The sequence below is a fragment of the Triticum dicoccoides genome, chromosome 4B (assembly GCF_002162155.2).
Source record: "Triticum dicoccoides isolate Atlit2015 ecotype Zavitan chromosome 4B, WEW_v2.0, whole genome shotgun sequence".
NCBI classification, from domain to species: domain Eukaryota; kingdom Viridiplantae; phylum Streptophyta; class Magnoliopsida; order Poales; family Poaceae; genus Triticum; species Triticum dicoccoides.
In genome coordinates this window covers 216,217,184-216,239,093 of record NC_041387.1, presented here as the reverse complement: position 1 = coordinate 216,239,093, position 21,910 = coordinate 216,217,184, and the positions used below count along the sequence as shown (strand labels likewise).

At 44.3% G+C, this 21,910-nt stretch overlaps 1 protein-coding gene and 1 long non-coding RNA gene across 7 annotated transcripts; one reads left to right on the top strand and one right to left on the bottom strand.

Moving 5' to 3' along the window:
• Nucleotides 1-2,596: 2,596 nt before the first annotated feature.
• LOC119295817 lies at nt 2,597-10,987 on the top strand. 4 transcript variants are annotated; one of them, XR_005144335.1, is made up of 10 exons: nt 2,597-2,967; nt 3,299-3,485; nt 8,131-8,334; nt 8,634-8,696; nt 8,775-8,875; nt 9,095-9,129; nt 9,493-9,550; nt 9,618-9,692; nt 9,770-9,826; nt 10,399-10,987. It is a non-coding gene; the product is annotated as an uncharacterized LOC119295817 (long non-coding RNA). The 4 variants fall into 4 exon arrangements; XR_005144332.1 differs by lacking the exon at nt 8,775-8,875 and having other exon boundaries at nt 8,260-8,334; XR_005144331.1 differs by lacking the exon at nt 8,775-8,875.
• On the bottom strand, nt 3,524-10,730 carry LOC119295816. 3 transcript variants are annotated; one of them, XM_037574269.1, is made up of 11 exons: nt 10,609-10,730; nt 8,467-8,530; nt 8,293-8,382; nt 8,094-8,198; nt 7,846-7,996; nt 7,579-7,728; nt 7,205-7,484; nt 7,004-7,108; nt 6,031-6,915; nt 5,840-5,932; nt 3,524-5,740 (listed from the first exon to the last, which is right to left on the bottom strand). In XM_037574269.1, exons 9-11 carry the CDS (start codon nt 6,212-6,214, stop codon nt 5,049-5,051), a joined length of 969 nt encoding a protein of 322 aa, XP_037430166.1. In that variant the 5' UTR covers nt 6,215-6,915; nt 7,004-7,108; nt 7,205-7,484; nt 7,579-7,728; nt 7,846-7,996; nt 8,094-8,198; nt 8,293-8,382; nt 8,467-8,530; nt 10,609-10,730; the 3' UTR covers nt 3,524-5,048. The 3 variants fall into 3 exon arrangements, with proteins under 3 accessions (XP_037430166.1, XP_037430167.1, XP_037430168.1); XM_037574270.1 differs by having other exon boundaries at nt 6,031-7,108; nt 7,205-7,330; nt 7,443-7,484; XM_037574271.1 differs by having other exon boundaries at nt 6,031-7,330; nt 7,443-7,484.
• Nucleotides 10,988-21,910: the final 10,923 nt, after the last annotated feature.

Genomic DNA, 21,910 nt, shown 5'->3' with positions numbered 1-21,910 from the left:
TTGTCCATAGACTGCTCCATGTAAAGTATACTCGGAAGTCTTTTGAGACTTAAGCCCATTGGACGAGGTGTCGAGCTTCGGACCCATTCCTTTATGAGAATTGGATGGTAAGAATAACAACAATGTATAGTGGCACCTTACATATTGATAAATGATACTTTACTCTAAACACTTGGCATCATCGATCGACATGATATAGTTGCAGAGACCGACAAGCAATTCACATTGATCCGTGGGCATGTTGGGGATTGGGCTAGGACGCCTGTCTTTGACTCCATCAGGTGAATTCTCTAGGAGCTCGAGATCAGAATTAGATAAATTTTCTTCATTGTCTGGTTGATAGTATATTGGGCATCCTTTTAGCTTATTCAGTTCTGAATCGAGCAAAATAACAACTGGGTGAAAGTGCTTGATATCCTCCTGCAATATATATAAAAATCAATATAATTTTTTTGAGATAAAATAATGTATAAAAGGAAATACCTGGGTGAACTTATCTGTTAATAAATCTGCTGTCCAATATTCCATAAAATTTAGCATAAACAGTCCACAAGATGCATTATAGTATAATAAAATAATGCTTTAGAATATCACACATATGAATCAAATAAATAGACCATTTCAACAAATAATAGTGTTCATTATACCCACATTCTTGCATCAACCAATAGATATAGTACGACATTTTACTGTCAATATTTTCTATTATATGATATTTTTATGTTCATGAGTACCAAACACAATAATTTTCAATTTGTGACAAGTTACCCATCCGTTTGTATTGCCTCATGGAACTGTTCTACGAAATTCCACTTTTTAATATTGAGATCAAGCCACTTATGATCTCTATTAAACTCCGGACTCTGTTCTCCATGTTTCAAACGCTTCTCAAGTCCTAATAACTATTTTATATATGGAAAATAGTAGGGGTTAAAGCAAACAAACATATGTCAAGAGTACCAGAAAAGAATAGTAGTTACCGTAGTAGTAAGGTCACTCCGATTGATCCGAGAACCAAGTGAGGCCAATACTTGAATCTCACGTTTTTGGGCATTGGCGTCTGCGAGATACCAATGCATGGCTCCGCTCAATGCTAATCGAAATGAATAGCTGGTGTAAATATCATATAAGTTGTAGTCGTAATTAGATATAAATTATAACAAAGTATACACATGGATTAATTAAAAAAATACATCATGATATCCATGGATAATGAGGCGAGACTAACCATATCTTGTTGTAGATAAGTATTAACATATTGTATGATGCGACAATATTTTGATGGGTCTATGTCTCTTTCTCCGTCTTCTTTTATCCGGACAGAAACGAATGTGCTAATAAGATGTACCTTTCCACCCGCCGTGTCACGTAAATGGTCGTGAGCCAGCATGCAATATATGTAAGCATTTATCACCTGCAATTCTACATACGAATTATATCTATGTTTTACGATATTATATATTGTTATATTAATAATCATAAAGTTTATGCAATTGGTCTTACACCATCGTGTAAGAACATATCATCCTTCATAAGACATTGCAAATCATCGTTTGATAACGAGGCATCTTCAATGTCCACGAACTTGGTTTTCTTGGGGGCAGACATGATTGATTCGATGAATGTAATATCCCTAGGGGTACAAACATAGTCTGTCTGCATAATAAAGAAATGAGCCAAATTAATATAAAAAACGAGACAATTTGGTTCAATACAAAAGGCAATATGAAGAAGAAAAGATCGATAATAATATTGAAAAGAATACCTTGTGCGATAGTAACATTTAAATGGGCATCCTTTTTGGTTTTTTATGAGATATCACCACCTCCACATCATTATGTTGTGAACAACTCGATGATTTTCCGACCCTTTTCAGTGTTGCCGCTTCGGAACCCTTGTCGATCCATTCTTTTTGTGTATCTCCAAAATCCATATCTATATCTCCTATATTCTGAAAAATAGCAATATGTAAAAATGAACATTTTGTATCATCATGTATATGACACAGACAAAGAAGGATTAGCTATATCCATCTTCTCGTGGTGTTTCAGTCCGGTCTGTCATCGTTACATCAGTGTATATGTCGGAACCCATCAGATTTTCTCTCTGATGAAATATAAACAATATTTTTTACTGCATCATATGAACATATAATAAAATTAAAAGTGAAACTAACACAACTGTTTTATTTTTAAAAAAATAAAAACGATTTTCATATTATTAAAAAAAAGATGTTGCATTTCTTTCGGAGCAAACAACCAACTATAATGTTCATATATAATAATATGTCATCTGAAATTTGTTAAATCATTTTAGTCTATTTATATTATTTTCAGAATTTTTAAATTTTTTATATAGGGTAAGGAAAAGTTTCCGACGAAGGAGAAAACATTGCAAGAAATCCAAGATAAACCAAGTATATATCCTAATTTACTTTAATATATATGTTTTTTGTACAACATTTTTGTTGAGACTTTTTTTTTCTTACACAAAGGTTGCTTATCCAAGGCCCCAAGAAGCCCAAGCCCACTCGCATTCTGTTGTTCCTCTCATGGGCAACCAGCACCCACGAAGTCCTTCCCCTCACTCTCTCCACTCCCCCTTTCCAGTGACGCACACAATCCCTAGATCCCTCTCCACTCTCCTTTCCCTCACCCACTCCACTCCCTCCACTCTCGCCCGCACGGCGGCACAACCGGCGGCCTCCTCTCACATCAGTGTTCCCTTTCATCCCCTCCACTCCACTCATGCGACGGCGGTCACCACGTAGATCGAGCGACCAGGCGGCAGCCATGCACACACAACCGGCGTGCCGTCTCCTTCCACCTCGACGCACGACCTCGTGCGCCAGGAGAGTAGTGGGGGTCCTCTGCCTCTTCATCGCTTAGCACCCCTGTCGCCACGCCATGGATGGACCTCCCTCTGCTCCAACCGACGCCATGTACCGAGCTCGCTCCCCTCCTCAAGGTAACCTATTCACCCATCTCCTCCTCTGAAATACCGTGCCACCAACCCTCACCTTCTCAGCCCTTCCCCTAGATCGAGAACTCCACAGATAGTTGCTCGGCTGCGTCACTCAACATGACCATCTCCTCGGTTAAGCAACACCACCCCATGGCCATTTCAATTTTCATCCATGTTTTTTTTGTGTGTGCTGATGATGGAGTCCAGTTAGGTGCTATCTGTGGATAATTAGTTTGCGTGTTGGAGTTCAGTTAGCTGCTATCATGGGTTAATATACTGGTAATAGTAATCTTGTTTAATCTGACAGATTATTCCTATGTACTGTGACATCCAGATTACAAGTTTCAGAGAGTAGTTCACAAACTGTAATATCCCAAGGGGTTGTGCGGTAGTTGCTCGTCTTCAAGTGATGAAGATTCGCTGGCTGAGACTACAGCCACTATGTGCTGTCAAGGAGCTGTCAAGTCGAATTTCAGAGTCTTGTTTCAACAGACAACCTTCTTGATCTTCTTAAACAGGAGGTGCGTTGACTCAGCCCCAAGTATCTCACGTATCTAGTTACCTTTGCTCCTTAGCAACATGTCTTAAATTTATTTTTCTTATGCAAATTATATCAAGCTTTGTGCTAAATGGATCAGTAATCCAGTATCCTATTAATACTCAATAGGAAAGCTGAGATACGTGTTATTTTAATATACTGGACATTCTTCCTGAATAGGCCTTCATTCCATGGGACAGTCTCATTCCATGGAACGTAGTGGTTACACTCTTGATGGAAAAACACCACTCTTGAAAAAGTAGAAAGTGAAGTTGTTTGCTTTCCTGATTCTTGAATGTCCTAATGCTACTCCTTTATTTTTAAATGATAGGAGTGACTGAATTTTATAGAATCATGCATATGGTTAAAGGACCAGTGAACAACATAATTTAATTATTACTCCTAGAACTACTACATATGCTATATATACCAACAATTAAAAAAGGTTCAGAGCAGACTTCACATGGGAGTGTCAGAAATGTGGTTGGAAACAGCTCTTTGTTTAACTTATTTGGCCTTCCTACAGGAGTGAATAAAAGTTAACCCAATCAAGAATTTGAGTTCAGGATGTTGTAATCCCTTGCAGTGGCAACTATAGATCTATCTGATTGATCTGCAACTAAATTCTAGACCCTCTGAATTATGAGCCTGAATGCATAGCAAGGAGTAATTTTAAAAAGTATAGAAAGGAGTATAATCTATATGTTTAAAAAGCAATCAGCTTGATTTCTGTGTGTACCCATATCACCATATGCTCAATTCTGCTGTAATTCATCCCTACTACCATCTCTAGATAAATAACAACGGAGTAATCTATGAGTACTGTTATTTCACAATACACTACCAATTTTCAGCACCAAACCAGAAAATATATGTCAAACGATTGGGCCTTAATTGTTACAGTACTGAAAGCATGCAAACATGCCTAAAGGTTCAGTGTTTCACTACTGCACTGAGATTAAAGGTTCAGTTGTTTTCTAGTGTAGTGACATTGTCATTGTAGTATCAGTAGAAATGACCTTCTTCCTAATTAGTAACAGAGATCAAAGTTAATATATTTGTGATATTTTCAGTGTAATCCCATTGAGCTGCAATGAGGCTACTCGGGAACACAGAGTACTGTATTTGATTTATAACTGAACAGGGAGTATAAATCGTCCAGTTACAATATAGATTGAGTATAAACATGATAAGATGTTTTGCAGTAGGTGAGTAAATATGAGTAAACATGATTAAATGAACATTAAGGCCATTTGGCCACATGTTTAATTCAAATAAACATTAAGGCCACCTGTCACCTGAAAATAGGACTCTGAAAGAGTAGTTGCTGGCTACTATCGTGGGTTAGTCTGTGATGCTTGTCAACATAAATCATTCTGAAAGTATTCAGTAGTCAACATAAATCCAACTTTGTATTTTGAATGATCAGTCTAACTTTTTCATTGTAACATGCCACATATCTTCTATGAGCAAAGAGGGCAGTGGAAGGCAGCAACCCAATCCCAGGAGTTCCTTCGAACCCCTTTTCTAGGTCATTGCCCTCAACTCAAATTGCAGCGACCTCAGATGACACCGGTCTATTATATCTTCTTTGGTCAAGCCTCTGATCGGTCTTTAGGTCTATCCTATAATCATTGAGGTTGTCCTTGTGTGCACCCAAACTCCTAAATTGCCGGTAGTATGGGTTTTCTTTGAGTATGTCCACTAACTTCTTAACGACATCCTGGTCTAATTGCTTGGTGGCAGCCTTACGATGAGTTAGGATTGGGTCATCATCGTAGAAGTACAACTGCAGATGTTCTGGGCGGGACCTAGGCCCGAACGAATGCACATTGTGGTAGATGGTGTCGTGTGCCCGGAATGTGTACACCCCAGACTTCATGTTTGTGTAGTTTTCATCAAGGCTGACACCAAGGGTTGTGAAGGCGAAATGCCCGTTGAAGAACCGTATGTTCTCCCGAAAATGTCTAGAATCTGCATCCATGCTGGACCATAGCTTCATCAGCTCTGGGATTGGTTCCAGTTTCTTGAGCTCGATTTGGCCATTGCGACAGCAGAACCCGTCAGTCTCAGACTCAAACTTTCTGGCCTTGCAGTGGTCGCAGTTTGCGGCGTGCTTCAGGATGTGAGTGCTGTCTGGGATGTTTGTGTAGACAAAGTCAAATGGATCAATCTCGATAGGTTTAGCGCTAGACATTCTCGCTTCCTCGTCATCCTCCATGCTGTCATAATCAGATCCTACGGGCATTTGTTGAAACATGATGTTCAAAACAATAATTACTAATAATTATAATTACAATAAAGCTCCACGACGTCATAGTTCAGAGTTGACCATACCTTGGTCGCGAAACATGTAATACTCCTCATCCATCAAGTCGGGTGGTGTCGGCTCATCGCCTGTGATGCAGCTTAGGAATCCATCGATGTCGTCTACATTGTCATCGTGGCGAATGTGACAATAGACAACATCATGTCAGAAGAGGGTTGTTGAGAATGAGCATAAGAACATGACAATAGCATTTTCATACCATCGGCATTGACAGTGTAATTCGGCATGATCGTCGGAGGGTCGCCATCCGATGAATCATCTTCGGTGGCCCGAGAGTCGGGTGACGCGCGGCAGGTGGATGCGGGACATTCAGAGGTTGACTTTGCTAGGTCTGGCGTGGGATGGCGAGGATTCATTGCACGGGGTGTTTTTCCTTCTAGCATAATTGGCCTTCCTCTGAGCACTTGACTCCCCCTTCTCAATCACCCACATGCTTTTGCGGCGTTGCATGTGCTTCTCTCGTAGCTTTGCATTCAGTTTTTCTCTGACATCAACCGTTAGTTAATCCTTTTTCTTCTGATAACATGCTCGGCTACGTGAGTTTCTCTGCTCCCTTTGCTCATTTCTTAAATTACGATTCCGTTCATCATCATGTTGCCACCTAGCTAGGTCATTGTCATGGGTGACACCAGACGCGTCTAATGTTGACGGGGGAAATGTTGCATCATCATGCAAGAATTATGTATAGCTGGAGCTATTAGGGTTGGCTGGTTAAACAACGTTTTGAAAACATAGTTAGAACAATCTTGATTTTAATATGTATGGAGGTAGTGACTAAAGAATATTATAACTTTCTTTTGCTACATAAATACAAACCATGTGCATTAGGATGAAGCATTAAACTCTATGCTTCGAGCATGATGGTCGCTAAAAGAATAATTTGCTATGAGAAAAAAATCTATGTACGTCAAGGTGAAACTAAAGGTAATATGTTGAATTGATGTCGAAAGTGGACGAAGATTTTCATCTTCTTTAAGCCGATCCTTTTTTCTCCGATAAGCAGCTCTCCTCAGGGCGTTTCTATGATCTCTCTTGTGTTGTTCGTCGTTTTGCTTTGTTTCTTGGGTGTCATTCAAGTCAACATCTGGTGTCATTCAGGACATTCAAAAAAATGTAGAGAATAAAACATAATCTGACATCAATTGATGATGGAGTACGCACAATTTGATTACCTTGTAGATCATGGTCATTAATGAGACCAGATGTGACCGTAGTTGTAGCAGGAAATGTTGAATCATTATGCAAGAATGATGTATAGTTGGAGCTAGTTGGGTTGTCTGGTTAAACAGAGTTTACAAAACATGTTGAAAACTTAATGGTTAAGACATGAATTGAAGGTACTGACTATAATGGTTAAAACATTTAAAGCTTACCTGATAAATTAAGGGCCCGCAGATTTTCATCTTGCAGATTCCGATCTTTTTTCCGCCGATAAGCAGCTCTCCTTAGGGCGTTTCTATGGTCTCTTTTGCGATCTTCTTATGTTCTTTGCGTATTTTCTTTGGTGTCATTCAAGTCATTTACTAGTGTCTTTCATGTCATTCTCTCAAAACCAAAGGAAAAAACATAACTTGACATCAAACGATCATGGAAAAGGTACAATCAGATTACCTTGTATGTCTTTCGCACGAATGACACCAGATGTGACCGTAGCTGTATGAGGATATGTTGCATCATTATGCGAGATTGATGTATAGCCCGAGCTAGCTGGGTTATCTGATTCAACATGCGTGGTCAGTAATCTTACTTGATATACTAAGGGGACGCAGATCAATTTTCCTCTGATGATCATCTACTGTGGGTTTGTTTATCTGCCCCAGCTTCTGTCCTGACCCGATATCGCTACATTGTCCCACCAGTTTACCCATGGTTTGATTGGGGTCATTTGAGACAGCTCCTAGAATAACCCGGCATAAATGACAAAAACAAAGAGATGTTAAACAGAACCTGAAATTGTACGCTTACCGAAGTGGCAAATATAATGAAGGACATTGCAAAAGTACCAAAAATGTACCTGGGATCACATGTGAAAGCTACCGAATACGTCGGTTTGGATGGTGGATAAGCATGCCTGCGAATACCTTCAGTATCATCTTGTAGCTTCGTCGTACCATCCGTCTTATTATGATAAGACGACCACATCTCATCGTTTAAAGGTTCACAACCTACAATTACCAATCAACAAAAATGCGGTATGTTGTACATACAGGTGTACCCCCATAACTACAAATCATGTCATATGAAATGCGGATGAGTCAGTACCATATGAATCTTGTGCTACATATGTGCCATAATGCAGTGTTAGATTACTCGGAGCCAACAACGAAGCATCATGATGGTCTCCAACTCGAAGCAATCTTGATCCATCTGTAGAGTTGTAATCAGGATGAATACAAGACCAATGATACATAGGCGACAAACTATGCAGGCAACATTCAACAATCTTCACACAGTCTTATACCTGGAACCGTCGTGTAACTATCGTCAACATTTTCAGCTACGGGTATGATGCTTGCATTGTATTCTTCAACATTTCTCCTGCTCGTAAGGCCTGCAATACATTATGCATAAAGCTTGTCACTTGCAGAAATGCAATCAACGCATGTATAGGAATTTCTGATAGAGTGCATCATACCCGTTGTTACGTCCTCTTCTGGTTGATGTTCACCTGCCTTGCTTTTTGAATTCCCCATACGCACCTACGAAATGGCAGTTCCCTGACATGAATAAGAGTATATTGTTTTGTAGCTCCCTATCATGCTTCTGCTTTGGATAGCTAAAGAACTGTTAGTATCTGTTCAGGAGGAGCCACACAGAGCAAAGAAAGATCCTCTTCTTGGGAGTTCATCAAAACACTATCAGCTGGTATGGCATTGAATAAACGATTATGCGTAGTGTTATAGTTACTATCAGACAATTGACTACTTTTATATCTTCTTTAAGGCAATGAATCAAATACAAAAATTCTACTAACGCACATTCCCCTGTACCGACCTGACAATACTCCGTGCGGCCCACATCATTTTTCACCTGCTATAAATCATGTATGTTCTCTCAAAAGTATTTTTCCCTGCTAACTAAAAGTAAAAAGGAATTTATATACCTTCCTATGATTTTTTGTTCATATATAGTGAAGATATTTCTGTTTCATATGTAGCATCAGTGCCCCAGTCTATCCACTAATTTATTCTGCAAGTTGCAACACGTTTGTGCTTGGATTTCTGCAAGCAATTCTGATTGGTTCTATTCTCTTCCATTTCCAGAGGATATATAGTGCTGCTATGGACCAAGGAATCAAGTATGTCCTTCCTCAAGTATTGATGTTTCCTGCTTTTAACTAACATAGCATGTAAACATTGTGATAATTTGACTGGTAAACTTAGGATCATTGAACACCCTGTCTGGTATATGTCACTGAACCCTCTCAAGTATTAGTTTGTTTTGGGAACTCCTTGTCAATATTTTTCATGGTAAAAGAGTCGCTATGTGATTAGATGTGCACCCAAAGTTCTTTCAAATTTTCCTGGTTAAGTGTTTCCCTATGTGTTATCTTGAAAACTACTTTTGGTTAAACCAGTCCAAATCGCTGCCTAACCGAAGTTTCTCCATATGTTAACATAGGGCAAAGGCATATACAATTAACATTAGTTCCTTTATGCAGGCATTAGAATTATCTAAGCAAACAGACTTCCGATATTTTGCTAGGGTTGCTGAAGCCGGTAAGCTTCTTTTGCAATTTCTGGAGATTGTTGAGTCACATCTGAAAATATCTTGACTGGTCTGCAGATTCTTATGCTATCAGGGCATGACCACAACCAGTGCAGAGTTGTCCAATCCACTCCTTTTGGGCCAGTAATGGAGGTAACAAAAAATTAAAGTTATCTTGTTGCTGCATGTACCACGCTTTGCATCTAATGGCGTTGTTAATGCCACAACAGCAGACCCTTGGGACAATAAGCTGGCAGCAAGGAAACCTGTATCCATCTTTTATGCTGGTACTATATACATACAACTTTTCCTCCAGTGCAGGCAAACTCGAATGATGGCTAGTAAATGTTACATGTTTGATAACTCTACATTTTTTCTTACATAAGTATGCATTTGGACTGATAATCATGCCTGATTTGTAGTGCCGCTTGATGAAACATCTGCTTTTAACTCCGGAACTCATGCTTCAGCATATGTTCCATTGGGGGATAATCCGTGATGCATCACTTGACATGTTTATTAGTATGTCATGTCACTCCTGCTTGACATGCCAATTCACACAAAATAAAAAATCCCAGTGACCTGTGAACCTGCCTGTTAACTTAAAATTTGATTAGTTGTGGTGCCTTTACGGACCTTGACTGGATACATAATAAGTTTGATCTTTTTTTTTCTTTGACCACAAGGAGGCAAGCCCAAGATCACATGAAGGTGTCATTTTCATTGCCACTTAACAATACTTGTGCACTTCTTTATTTGCTCGTTTGTTTCTGTCATTTGTCATTGGACTATAATAGTCTTAAATATTGCAGTTTTTGAGCAGATTTGATAAAAAACTATCCTACATCAATATTTGCAGATCAGGAGAACAAACTGCAAAAAATGTGTTATCTGGGCAAAAAGTGATGACATAGGAAGAGATCTGATCAAGTTGTCTAAAGATGTTATGACATAGGAAGAGATCTGATCAAGTCAATAACCCACTCCCACTCTGTCATCCACTCTTTCATTATTTTCAGTTCATGCGATGGCTGTATGAAATGTGATGGCTGTAAAATTCAAATAATACCTGTATTACGTGAGTGTCTATGGGGCCGGATCCTGGACGCCTTCGGCGGCGGCTGGTCAAAGGAATAATAGGATCCTGGACGTGTTCGGATCCTGAAAGGGATCGGCGCCGGATCCTGGAAGTGTTCGGCGGCGGGTCCTCAACTGGACCAGCGCCGGATCAGTGGAGGCCGGCGGCGAAGGGATGGAGCGGTGGTGGTGAAGGGACGAAGGGCGGCGGCGGGCGAACGAGGGCAGAGAGTCGTGCGTGCGACTGTTTCTCGCTCGAGGGCAGGAGACCTTGCTCGTACCTGCGGGCGATTGGTTTAGGATTTTTTTTTGCTGGTTTATTTTCGTCGGTTTGTTTTTGCTGGTTTATTTTCATAGATTTTTTTCGTTCATTTGTCTTGGGTGCGACGGGAGGATAGGCGCGTGGGGGACTCGGCAGGAGGTTTTTTTTGTTCTACGCGGCTCAGCGTTAGGTGAGAGTAGGTGCAAAAAAAATCATGGTAGGTGGGATGAAAATAAACCCGGAACGGAGACTACCAGTAGAGACATTAGGAGTAGAGATGCCTAGGCTTAGTTAGTACTAACACTTTAGTGCTCAATTAGTCTAATGACATCTAATGACAAATGACAAGTGGTCCCCTCTGTTTATTAGCTTTAACTAGTTGAACTAAAAGGACCGAGTCTTGGATAAATGGGCCCCGATGTTAGTTAAGCAAAATTACCTAATCAATGACATGCGGACCCACTTGCACTATTCACTTGTTCACTAGTCAAATGTTGATTTGGTCAACAAGGTGCCTGGCCCCCACCTGTCATACTCAGTGGCTAGCTGTTGCTGTGTATAAATAGAATCAACACTATTTAGATTGGAATTAAATAATTAAATTAGTTTCAGAATATTGTTAAAATTTTAAAAAATCATATTAAATAATCCGTAGCTTGGATGAAAAAGTTTTAAACATGAAAATTGCTCAGAACGACGAGACGAATCCGAATACGCGGTTTGTTCATTCGCCACACGTCCCTAGCATAGTGAACCTGCAAACTTTCCCCTCTGGTTCATCTGTCTGACAGACGTCCGGGACCGGGAAAACTTTCCTGGATGTTTTCCCCTTCGCCAGTATCGCCTAGCACCGCGTTCGAACACCTCTAGCCTTGCTTGTAATCATGTTGTGCATATGTTTGCATGTATTTACTGTTTCTTCCTCCTCTTCTCCCCGGTAGACCCCGAGACCGCTGCTGATGCCACTGTGTTCGACTACGTCGACGACGACCCTCCTTCTTGTCTGAGCAACCAGGCAAGGCCCCCCCCCATTGATCATCCCGATATCGCCCATTCCGTTATCTCATGCTTGCATTAGATTTTGCAATTATTATTGTTTGCTTCTATTTTGATGCATAGCATGCTTTTGTAACCTGCTCATTGTACCTTACCTGCTTATCCTAAACTGCTTAGTATAGGTTGGTTAGTGATCCATTAGTGACCCCCATCTTGTCCTTGTTGCCTCTGCTTCATCATCGATGCCTCGATCAACGTGATCGACGACCAGAGCCTGACACCTCACATCACATCATGCCCCTTTTGTTGATCGACTTTGCAGAGCTACTATCGAGTGCCGAGGGTGATCCCTCATAACGCACTCCTGATGATAATTCTGTGGTTTAGCTATTCGGTCGTGGTCATCGAGGGTGATTTCCTCTTTCACCATTCCTGATACGGCTCTGTCGTTCAACACCTCAAGTGTGAACCTCGAGGGTGGTCCCTCTTACGTTCACCTTGATGATTACATTGAGTGGAATTCATCGGGGGTGATTCCTCAGGTTCTCCCCTTGATGTTTGGACACACGGTTACCTGGACTTTACTTGAGACCATTGTTGAAGTCGGGTCGGCCCTGAGGGGTACCCGCGAGTTGATGTGAAAGTCAGGCGGGCCCTTTGAGCACCCGCGAGTTTTTCACGTGGCACGGTCGGGCAGTCTGGGCCCTTGTCGTAAGTCCATGAGACGGGGCGACGGGGTCACCTTATCTTGAGTCTCTGCTCGTTCTGAGTTGGCCTCTGAGTATTTGTTCTGAGTTGGCCTCTAGCCTTTACGCACTAACCACCACGCAAGAATAGATATGGGCCTCGACATCGCAGTATCAGCCAAAGCTTTGTCAGATGTCCAGTTCAGCATTGTGGCACGGTCGGATCGTGCTGGCCATCCGAGGCGGTGCTGGTATCCACCCTGCACACAACGACCCGGAGTGCTGCGGGCGATGGGCCCAAGACCCCGAAGTGCTTAGGATGTAGACCGGCGGGGACCTCTCTACTGAGCCTAGTTAGGGCTGCAACGTGTTGATCTTCCGAGGGCGGGCATTGACCCCAGAAAGGTGTGTCCGACCAGAGTGATCGAGCGTGTTGGGTAACGTGGTGCACCCCTGTAGGGAAGATATATATTCGAATACCGTGTCCACGGTAATGAACGTTCAGACTTATATCCTGATCTTATATAATTAGAAATGGATACTTGAGATATGTGATGGATATGTGGCTCCGAGATTGCTTTCTCGCAGGGAGTCGAGGAAGGATCTATGGGCGTTGTTGTTACAACATGCTTGTTAATTAAACTGCTATTCTTTACTCTTCTACATGCTGCAAGATGCTCGGAGCTGCGTAAAGATGCTAGTCTTCGATAGGCTAGGCCTTCCCTCTATTCTGGCTTTCTGCAGTTCAGTCCACAGATACAAACCTTCCATTTGATACCAGTGCATACTTAGTATAGATCTGATGCTTGTGAGTACTTTGGATGAGTACTCACGGTTGCTTTGCTACCCCTTTCCCCCCTTATTTCTTCGTTCCGGTTGATGCAACCAGATGGTGGATCCCTGGAGCTAGATGCCACTGCTGATGGATACTGCTACTTGAAGACCGCCGACGACCAGGAGTAGTTAGGAGGTCCCAGGCAGGAGGCCTTGCCTCTTCGATCGTGTTGCTTTGGGGCTAGCCTTCTTAAGGCATCCTTGTTTAACTTATGTCTATACTCAGATATTGTTGCTTCCGCTGACTCTTGTGTATCGAGCTATGTATTCGAGCCCTCGAGGCCCCTGGCTTGTAATATAAAGCTTATATTATTTTGATTTGTGTTGTGATATCTTCCCGTGAGTCCTTGATCTTGATCGTACACATTTGCGTGTATGATTAGTGTACGATTGAATTGGGGGCGTCACAAGTTGGTATCAGAGCCGACTGCCTGTAGGAACCCCCTTTCCAACTCCTTGGCCGAAGTTGAGTCTAGTCTTTGAAAAATTGATTTACTAACATGGCTGTGTGGTTTACAGGCCCACATCGCCAATTGGGTGGTATTAGGATCTTTTACTCCTTGTCTATACTCTGGGATTCTGATCTCTCTTCTATTCGGGTTTAATGATTTTGCTAAAATCTAACATTAGGATCTCGCGATCACATCCACCCGGAGGTTTGTACTATGCCTTTCTTGAATTGACGACCAAGTTCCGCTTCACAATATTCACTGGCCGCAGGATCTTCTTATCGAGGGCACCCCGTGTCGTCACTTGTAAATCCCTCACTCCAGTGGTTTTCTTCGATGTTGATGTAGCCTTTGCTAGCTATGTCCCGTTGTTGTATCCTTCCATCGCGTGCATGCGTGCCGCCTAGTATATCAAGGATGTTTCTCTTGTCCGAACTCATACGAGCAACATGTAAATGGCTTCGTATATGTATTGGTATGTCTTCAATGACTACTGCTTTGTACATACTACGCCTTTTGCTCATTGTTCAAGTTACATCATGAATGACTCCATACACCTGCTCCATCCTCTGTTAAATTGCTTCCTGATGTTTTTAGCAGGATGGCTGACGATCCTCCACCACCACCCTATGTTGCCGCAATGATGCAGCAGTTTGAGCTAAATCGTCAGTTTCCAAACCAGAATGCTCATCAACAGCCCGTCCCAATAACACTGCAAGAATTCGTGCGCCTCAATCCATCCATTTTTCGCAACTCCACCAATCCTATGGATGCTGATGATTGGCTTCGTGACATCCCGTTTGAGATGGAGTCAGCTAATGTCGCCCCTGCCAGTTACGTCACCTTTGCGACATTCCACTTGAAGGGTCTAGCTGCTCAATGGTGGTAAGGCCATAGGGGTATGCTACCTGCAGAGACTGTAACCACTTGGCAGGAATTTCAGTTAGCCTTTCGTGCACGGCACATTCCTCAAGGTCTGATGGACCAGAAGAAGAAGGAGTTCCGCAAACTCTCACAAGGCACAATGACTGTGGATGAATATCAGAGGAAATTCGTTGAATTATCTCGCAATGCTGTGGATGACGTCTGCACTGACGCTCGCAAGCAGGAGAAATTCCGTGAAGGACTGCGTCTCGATATAAAGCTCGCACTTGTTGCTCATGATTGCGCAGACTTTGCGACGCTTGTCAGCCAAGCTTTTCGAACTGAAACTGGTCTGACTGAGTACAAGGAGTCGCTCAAGCATACTCGAGATGTTGACTCATCCTCGAGTCAGCCTGCTCAGAAACGTCGAGTCTGGATCGCACACAATGTTCAACATCGACCTGCTCCAACACCAAGGCCGTCTTATGTTGCACCTCGTCTGCCTCCGCCGCCGAGACAACTAACAATTCAGGGTGGACAGTCAGGATACCTTACCCTCGATTGTCACCAGGGTCAGCCGCAGAATGCGTCTTGTCCTCCTGTTGGTTGTAAGAAGAGCAGCCGAAACCGTCATTCCAGAAGAGGTAGTGCCAGGACGCCTGCCATGAGTTGTGGTCAAGTCACCCATGTCAAGATTGAAGAAGCTCGTGAGTCCCCAAAAATCGTGATGGGTACCCTCTGCATTAATTCAGTGCCAGCTTCTGTTCTTTTTGAATCAGGAGCATCACATGCTTTTGTGTCCCAATAATTTGCTCAGTTGCATGGGCTAGGCATGGAAGAATTACCCGCTCCTCTAACAGTTCAATCCCCAGGGTCCAAGTGGCAAACCACAATGATAAGCCCTCGCAACCAAATCGAGATTGGAGGTCTACTTTTTCCGGCTTCTCTCATTGTACTCGGACCTTCCAACATAGACATCATTCTTGGTATGGATTGGTTAACATCCCATAATGCTTTGATTGAGTGTGCTACCAAGACAGTCCACCTCACTCACCCTTCTGGCCAGACAGTCCAATACTCAGCCCGAGCAGCTCAGGGATGCTGAGAACCAGATATATGTTTTGAATGCATTGAATGCTTCACCTCTTGAGGGAATATAGAACATTCCAGTCGTTCGTGATTTCGAAGATGTCTTTCCAGAAGAACTTCCAGGAATACCCCCTGCTAGAGTTGTTGAATTCATCATAGACTTGAAGCCGGGCACAACTCCTATTGCCAAGCGGCCCTACAAGATGCCGCAACATGAACTCCTTGAACATAAGGAGGAAATGGACAAATCTCTTCACAAGGGGTTCATTCGTCCTAATTCCTCTGCTTGGGGAGCACCTTCTCTCTTTGTCAAGAAGAAGGATGGTACGAATCGTTTGGTCCAAGATTACCGACCTATCAACCAGGCAACAATCCAGAACAAGTATCCGCTTCCTAGAATCAATGACATGTATGATCAACTTGCTGGTTCTTAAGTATTCTCTAAACTTGATTTGAGGTTTGTTTACCACCAGATTCGGGTTCGTGAAGAGGATATTCCCAAGACCGCTTTTGTTACTAGCTATGGTTCTTACGAGTACATCGTCATGTCCTTTGGCTTGACAAATGCTCCAGCCACCTTCTCTCGTCTGATGAACTATATATTCATGGAATACCTCGACAAGTTCGTCGTGGTTTATCTGGATGATATACTTGTGTACTCCAAGAAGAAAGAGGAACATGCTGAACATCTTCGTCTTGTTCTAGAAAAACTTCAAGAGCATCAACTATATGCTAAGTATTCCAAGTGTGAATTCTGGCTTCCCGAAGTGACCTACCTTGGGCATGTCATCTCCAAGGATGGTATTGCCGTCAAGCCAGAGCGAGTTCAGGCTATTCTCGATTGGACTCCTCCGAAGAATGTCAAGCAAGTCAGTAGTTTTCTCGGACTCGCCAGCTATTGATGTCGTCAAGTTTGATTGGGCAGAAAAGTGTCAGGAAAGTTTCCAAGCACTCAAAGACAAGCTGACTTCTGCCCCAGTGCTTGCTCCACCAGATACTAAGAAGGATTTCGTCATTTACTATGATGCTTCACGACAAGGATTAGGTTGTGTCCTAATGCAAGAGCGCAGAGTGATTGCCTATGCCTCTCGTCAGTTGCGCCCTCACGAAGAGAACTACCCAGTTCACGACCTCGAGCTTGCTACTGTCATACATGCACTGAAACAGTGGCGACATTACCTTCTCGGTAATTGTTGCGAGATCTTCACCGACCACCAAAGTCTGAAGTATCTGTTTACCCAGCCAGACCTGAACCTCCGTCAGTAGAGATGGATGGAGACCATAGCAGAATTTGACTTGGGCATTTCTTATACACCAGGCAAGGCTAATGTAATGGCTGATGCTTTGAGCCGCAAGTCATATTGCAATCACCTTGAGGTTTGAAAAGTTCAGCCCTCGCTTGTTGAAGAATTCAGAAAGTTGAACCTCCGTATTGTTCCTCCTCGTGCACTCGCTCCCCCTCCTAAGGAGTTTCGCAAGATGAACCTCCGTGTTGTCTCCCAGGGTTCCCTCAATACCCTGGCTGTCCAACCAGATCTCTTGGACTCCATCAAGAGAATGCAGGGATATGACTCTCAAGTTGAGAAGATTAAACGCTACCTCACAGAAGGAAAGCCCTCATTCTTCAATGTTGCTGATGATGGCACTTTGTACTTCAAAGGCCGCCTAGTGGTGCCGTGTAAGGAGAAAAACCTAGATATGACTAAGGAAGTTATGAAAGAAGCTCACGATATGCCTTTGTTTATTCATCCCGGTAGCACCAAGATGTACCAAGACATTCGTCAGAGATTCTGGTGGTCAAATATGAAGCAAGTCATTGCTCGTTATGTTGCTGAATGTGACGTTTACTGTCGTATCAAAGCAGAACACCAAAGGCCCACTGGAACTCTGCAACCTATCTCTATTCCTGAATGGAAATGGGACCATGTTGAAATGGACTTTGTCATTGGATTTCCCAAATCGCAGAAAGGTAATGATGCCATTCTTGTCGTCATTGACCGGCTTTCTAAAGTTGCACACTTCCTGGCCGTCAAAGAAACCATCACTACTAGTCAATTGGCAACTCTCTATATGTCCAGAATTGTTTCACTTCACGGTATTCCGCTGATAATCAACTCAGACCGTGGCAGCTTATTCACTTCAAGATTCTGGGCAAGTTTGCAAGAAGCTACGGGAACTCATCTGTCATTCAACACCGCTTTTCACCCCTAGTCTCAGGGACAAGTTGAACGTGTCAATCAAGTTCTCAAAGACATGCTTCGAGCTTGTGTTATTTCCTTCGGCAAGAGATGGGAGAATCTCTCCGGTATGCCGAGTTCTCCTACAACAATAGCTATCAAGCTAGTCTGAAGATGGACCCCTTCGAAGTGTTATATGGACGGAAGTGTCGAACACCTCTGAACTGGTCAGAAACTGGGGCCTGTCCACTCTTTGGTCCAGATATTATCCAACACGCCTAAGAACAAGTCCGCGTCAGTCGCGAGAATCTCAAGACTGCCCAGTCACGTCAAAAGAGTAATTATGACCGTCATCATAAAGACATGGTCTATCAACCTGGTGAAAAGGCTTATCTTCAGGTCACGCCAATGAAGGGTGCACACCGCTTCGGGATCAAGGGCAAGCTAGTTCCTCGCTATATTGGTCCTTTCACTATTCTCGAAAGGCGTGGAAAAGTGGCATACCAGTTGGAGATTCCGTCGAACCTTTCTCAGGTTCGTGATGTGTTCCACGTGTCACAACTTCGCCGCTGCTTTAAGGACCCAATCAGAGCAGTGGATCATGAAGTGCTCGAGTTGCAACATGACCTCTCCTATAAAGAGCATCCGGTCCACATTCTCGACCAAGCTGAACGCCGCACACGTCAGAAGGCGGTCAAGTTCCTCAAGGTCCAATGATCACATCACTCTGAAGACGAAGCCACCTAGGAAGGCGAAGATCGCCTGCGTGATGAATACCCCGAGCTGTTTCCTTCTACCTCCTAAATCTCGGGACAAGATTTCTTGTACTGGAGGAGAATTGTAACGCTCGGATATTTATGCTACACTAATCCCAAGTTAATGGTGCCGTGTCATCACATTACTATTGCTAATCCTCATTTGATCCATGTTACAATTCAAATTCAAAACAAAGTCTGAAGTCAAGATTTAAATTTTTTCAAGCATGAAAACTAAAATGTTCAAGTTGTTGAATTTAATCTTTGAATAATATTGGTGAGGAGCCAAAAAAATATATAAAATGTTTAACTCCTTTAAAATAAAGAAAACAGAAAAAGTTTCTTTATAAAAAAAGGGAAAAGAAAATACCGAAAATAAAGGGGAAGCCCCATGTCCCAGTGGGCCTCGGCCCACCCGGTAACAGCCGGCCCAGCTCCCCCCTCGGTCGCCTTCCACCTCGCTACAGGGGAAGCCGACCGAGCGGGCGCGTGCTCCCGCCGGACCCCGTTTCCGGCAACGACGCGTGAGGGGATAAGGGCGTCCCTACGGCGCCTCTGTCTCCCCTCCCCCACCTACCATCGCACCCACTCGCCCACTTGCCCGCTCTCTCCCTCCTCTCGCTCGCTCCATGTTCCCCAAAACGGCCGAGCGCCATCGTCGCCATCTCCCCGTCGATTCCCCGGCCACCAGCCGCCCCACGCCGCCTGGAGGTGTCCAGGAGGACGGCTGTCGTCATCTGCGTCGGTTCCCCCCTTTGGTTCGAGCCCGGGAGCTCCCCTTTGCCGGATCGGGCGGCTCCCTCCGCCTCGGCCTCCGGCATCCCGCCGCCCCAAGTCGTCGCATCGGGTCGTCCCCGGCCCCGTGCCAGCTCGCCATCAGCCCTCCCGTGGTGAGCAGCGCTGATCCCCCGCCTTTCCCTCTAGTTCCCGTCGACGTAGTGACCGCCCCATGAGCTCCGTCCGCCATGCCCGCTAGAGCTCCACGTCCGCGCGCGCCCGTGTACTGCTGCTGCTCCTGGCCGCGCCTAGCATGCCCAGCCGTGCCTACGTACGCGCGCCAGTGCGCCCAACTGCTGCTCCTTGCCGTTGTGCTTGCGTCTGCTGTTCTTGCTGCTGCTCCACTAGTTGTTGCGCCTGCGTGCTGCTACTGCCTCCTGCGATGCGCGCTGCCGCTGCCGCCGTACTGCTGCTGCTTGCTAGCTTGTGCTGCCGCTGCCCTTGTTAGCCACTGCCGCTGTTGGCTGCTCGTGCACTGGCCTCGGATGTGGCTGTAGCCATGGCCGAGTGCTCATGTTTGGTGCGTTGGTGCCAGGTCGTGAGGCTGGTTATGCCTCTGGCCGGCCCTTATTTAGTTATGCCTAGGCTTAATTAGTACTAATACTTTAGTGCTCAATTAGTCTAATAACAAATGACAAGTTGGTCACTCTATTTATTAGCTTTAACTAGTTGAACTAAAAGGACTGAGTCTCTAATAAATGGGCCCCGCTGTTAATTAAGCAAAATTACCTAATCAATGACACACGGACCCACTTGCACTATTCACTTGTTGACTAATCAAATGTTGATTTGGTCAACAAGGCCCCTGGCCCCCACCTGTCATACTCAATGGCTAGCTGTTGCTGTGTATAAACAGAATCGGCACTATTTAGATTGGAATTAAATAATTAAGTCAATTTGAGAATAATGTTAAAACTTTAGAAAATCATATTAAATAATCCGTAGCTCGGATGAAAAAGTTTTAAACATGAAAGTTGCTCAGAACGACGAGACGAATCCGAATCGCGGTTCGTTCGTCCGCCACACGTCCCTAGCATAGCAAACCTGCAAACTTCCCCCTTTGGTTCATCTGTCTGACAGACGTCCCGGACCGGGAAAACTTTCCCGGATGTTTTCCCCTTCGCCAGTATCGCCTAGCACCGCATTCGAACACCTCTAGCCCCGCTTATAATAATGTTGTGCATATGTTTGCATGTATTTACTGTTTCTTCCCCCTCTTCTCTTCGGTAGACCCCGAGACCACTGCGGATGCCACTGTGTTCGACTACGTCGACGACGACCCTCCTTCTTGTCTGAGTAACCAGGCAAGCCCCCCCTTTGATCATCCCGATATTGCCCATTCCGTTCTCTCATGCTTGCATTAGACTTTGCTATTGTTATTGTTTGCTCCTATTCTGATGCATAGCCTACTTTTGTAACCTGCTCATTGTACCTTACCTGCTTATCCTAAACTGCTTAGTATAGGTTGGTTAGTGATCCATCAGTGACCCCCACCTTGTCCTTGTTACCCCTGCTTCATCATTGATGCCTCGATCAATGTGATCGACGACCAGAGCCTGACACCTCACATCACATCACGCCCCTTTTGTTGATCGACTCTGCAGAGCTACTATCGAGTGCCGAGGGTGATCCTCATAACGCACTCCTGATGATAATTCTATGGTGTAGCTATTCGGTCGTGGTCATCGAGGGTGATTTCCTCTTTCACCATTCCCGATACGGCTCCGTCGTTCAACACCTCAAGTGTGAACCTCGAGGGTGGTCCCTCTTACGTTCACCTTGATGATTACATTGAGTGGAATCCACCGGGGGTGATTCCTCGGATTTTCCCCTTGATGTTTGGACACACGGTTACCCGAACTTTACTTGAGACCATTGTTGAAGTCGGGTCGGCCCTGAGGGGTACCCGCAAGTTGATGTGAAAGTCGGGCGGGCCCGTTGAGCACCCGCGAGTTTTCTAGGTGGCACGGCCGGGCAGTCTGGGCCCTTGCCATAAGTCCATGAGACAGGGCGACGGGGTCACCTTATCGTGAGTCTGCTCATTTCCGCGAGCCCCCAATGCACTAACAGGTTTGGGTATTTGTTCTGAGTTGGCCTCTAGCTTTTACGCACTAACCACCACGCGAGAATAGATATGGGCCTCGACGTCGCAGTATCAGCGGAAGCTTTCTCAGACGTCCAGTTCAGCATTGTGGCACGGTCGGATCATGCTGGACATCCGAGGCGGTGCTGGTATCCACCCTGCACTCAATGACCCGGAGTGCTGCGAGCGATGGGCCCAAGACCCCGGAGTGCTTAGGATGTAGACCAGCGGGGACCTCTCTACTGAGCCTAGGTAGGGCTGCGACGTGTTGATCTTCCGAGGGCGGGCATTGACCCCAGAAAGGTGTGTCCGTCCAGAATGA

Bases quoted from the DNA above. Each gene is read 5' to 3' on its own strand.
- LOC119295816 (XM_037574269.1), bottom strand. From the start codon at position 6,214: ATGCTAGAAGGAAAAACACCCCGTGCAATGAATCCTCGCCATCCCACG. The intron at 5,933-6,030 runs GTATGAAAATGC...ATGACAATGTAG, and splicing joins TTACACTGTCAATGCCGATG to ACGACATCGATGGATTCCTA. The intron at 5,741-5,839 runs GTATGGTCAACT...AAATGCCCGTAG, and splicing joins TTACATGTTTCGCGACCAAG to GATCTGATTATGACAGCATG.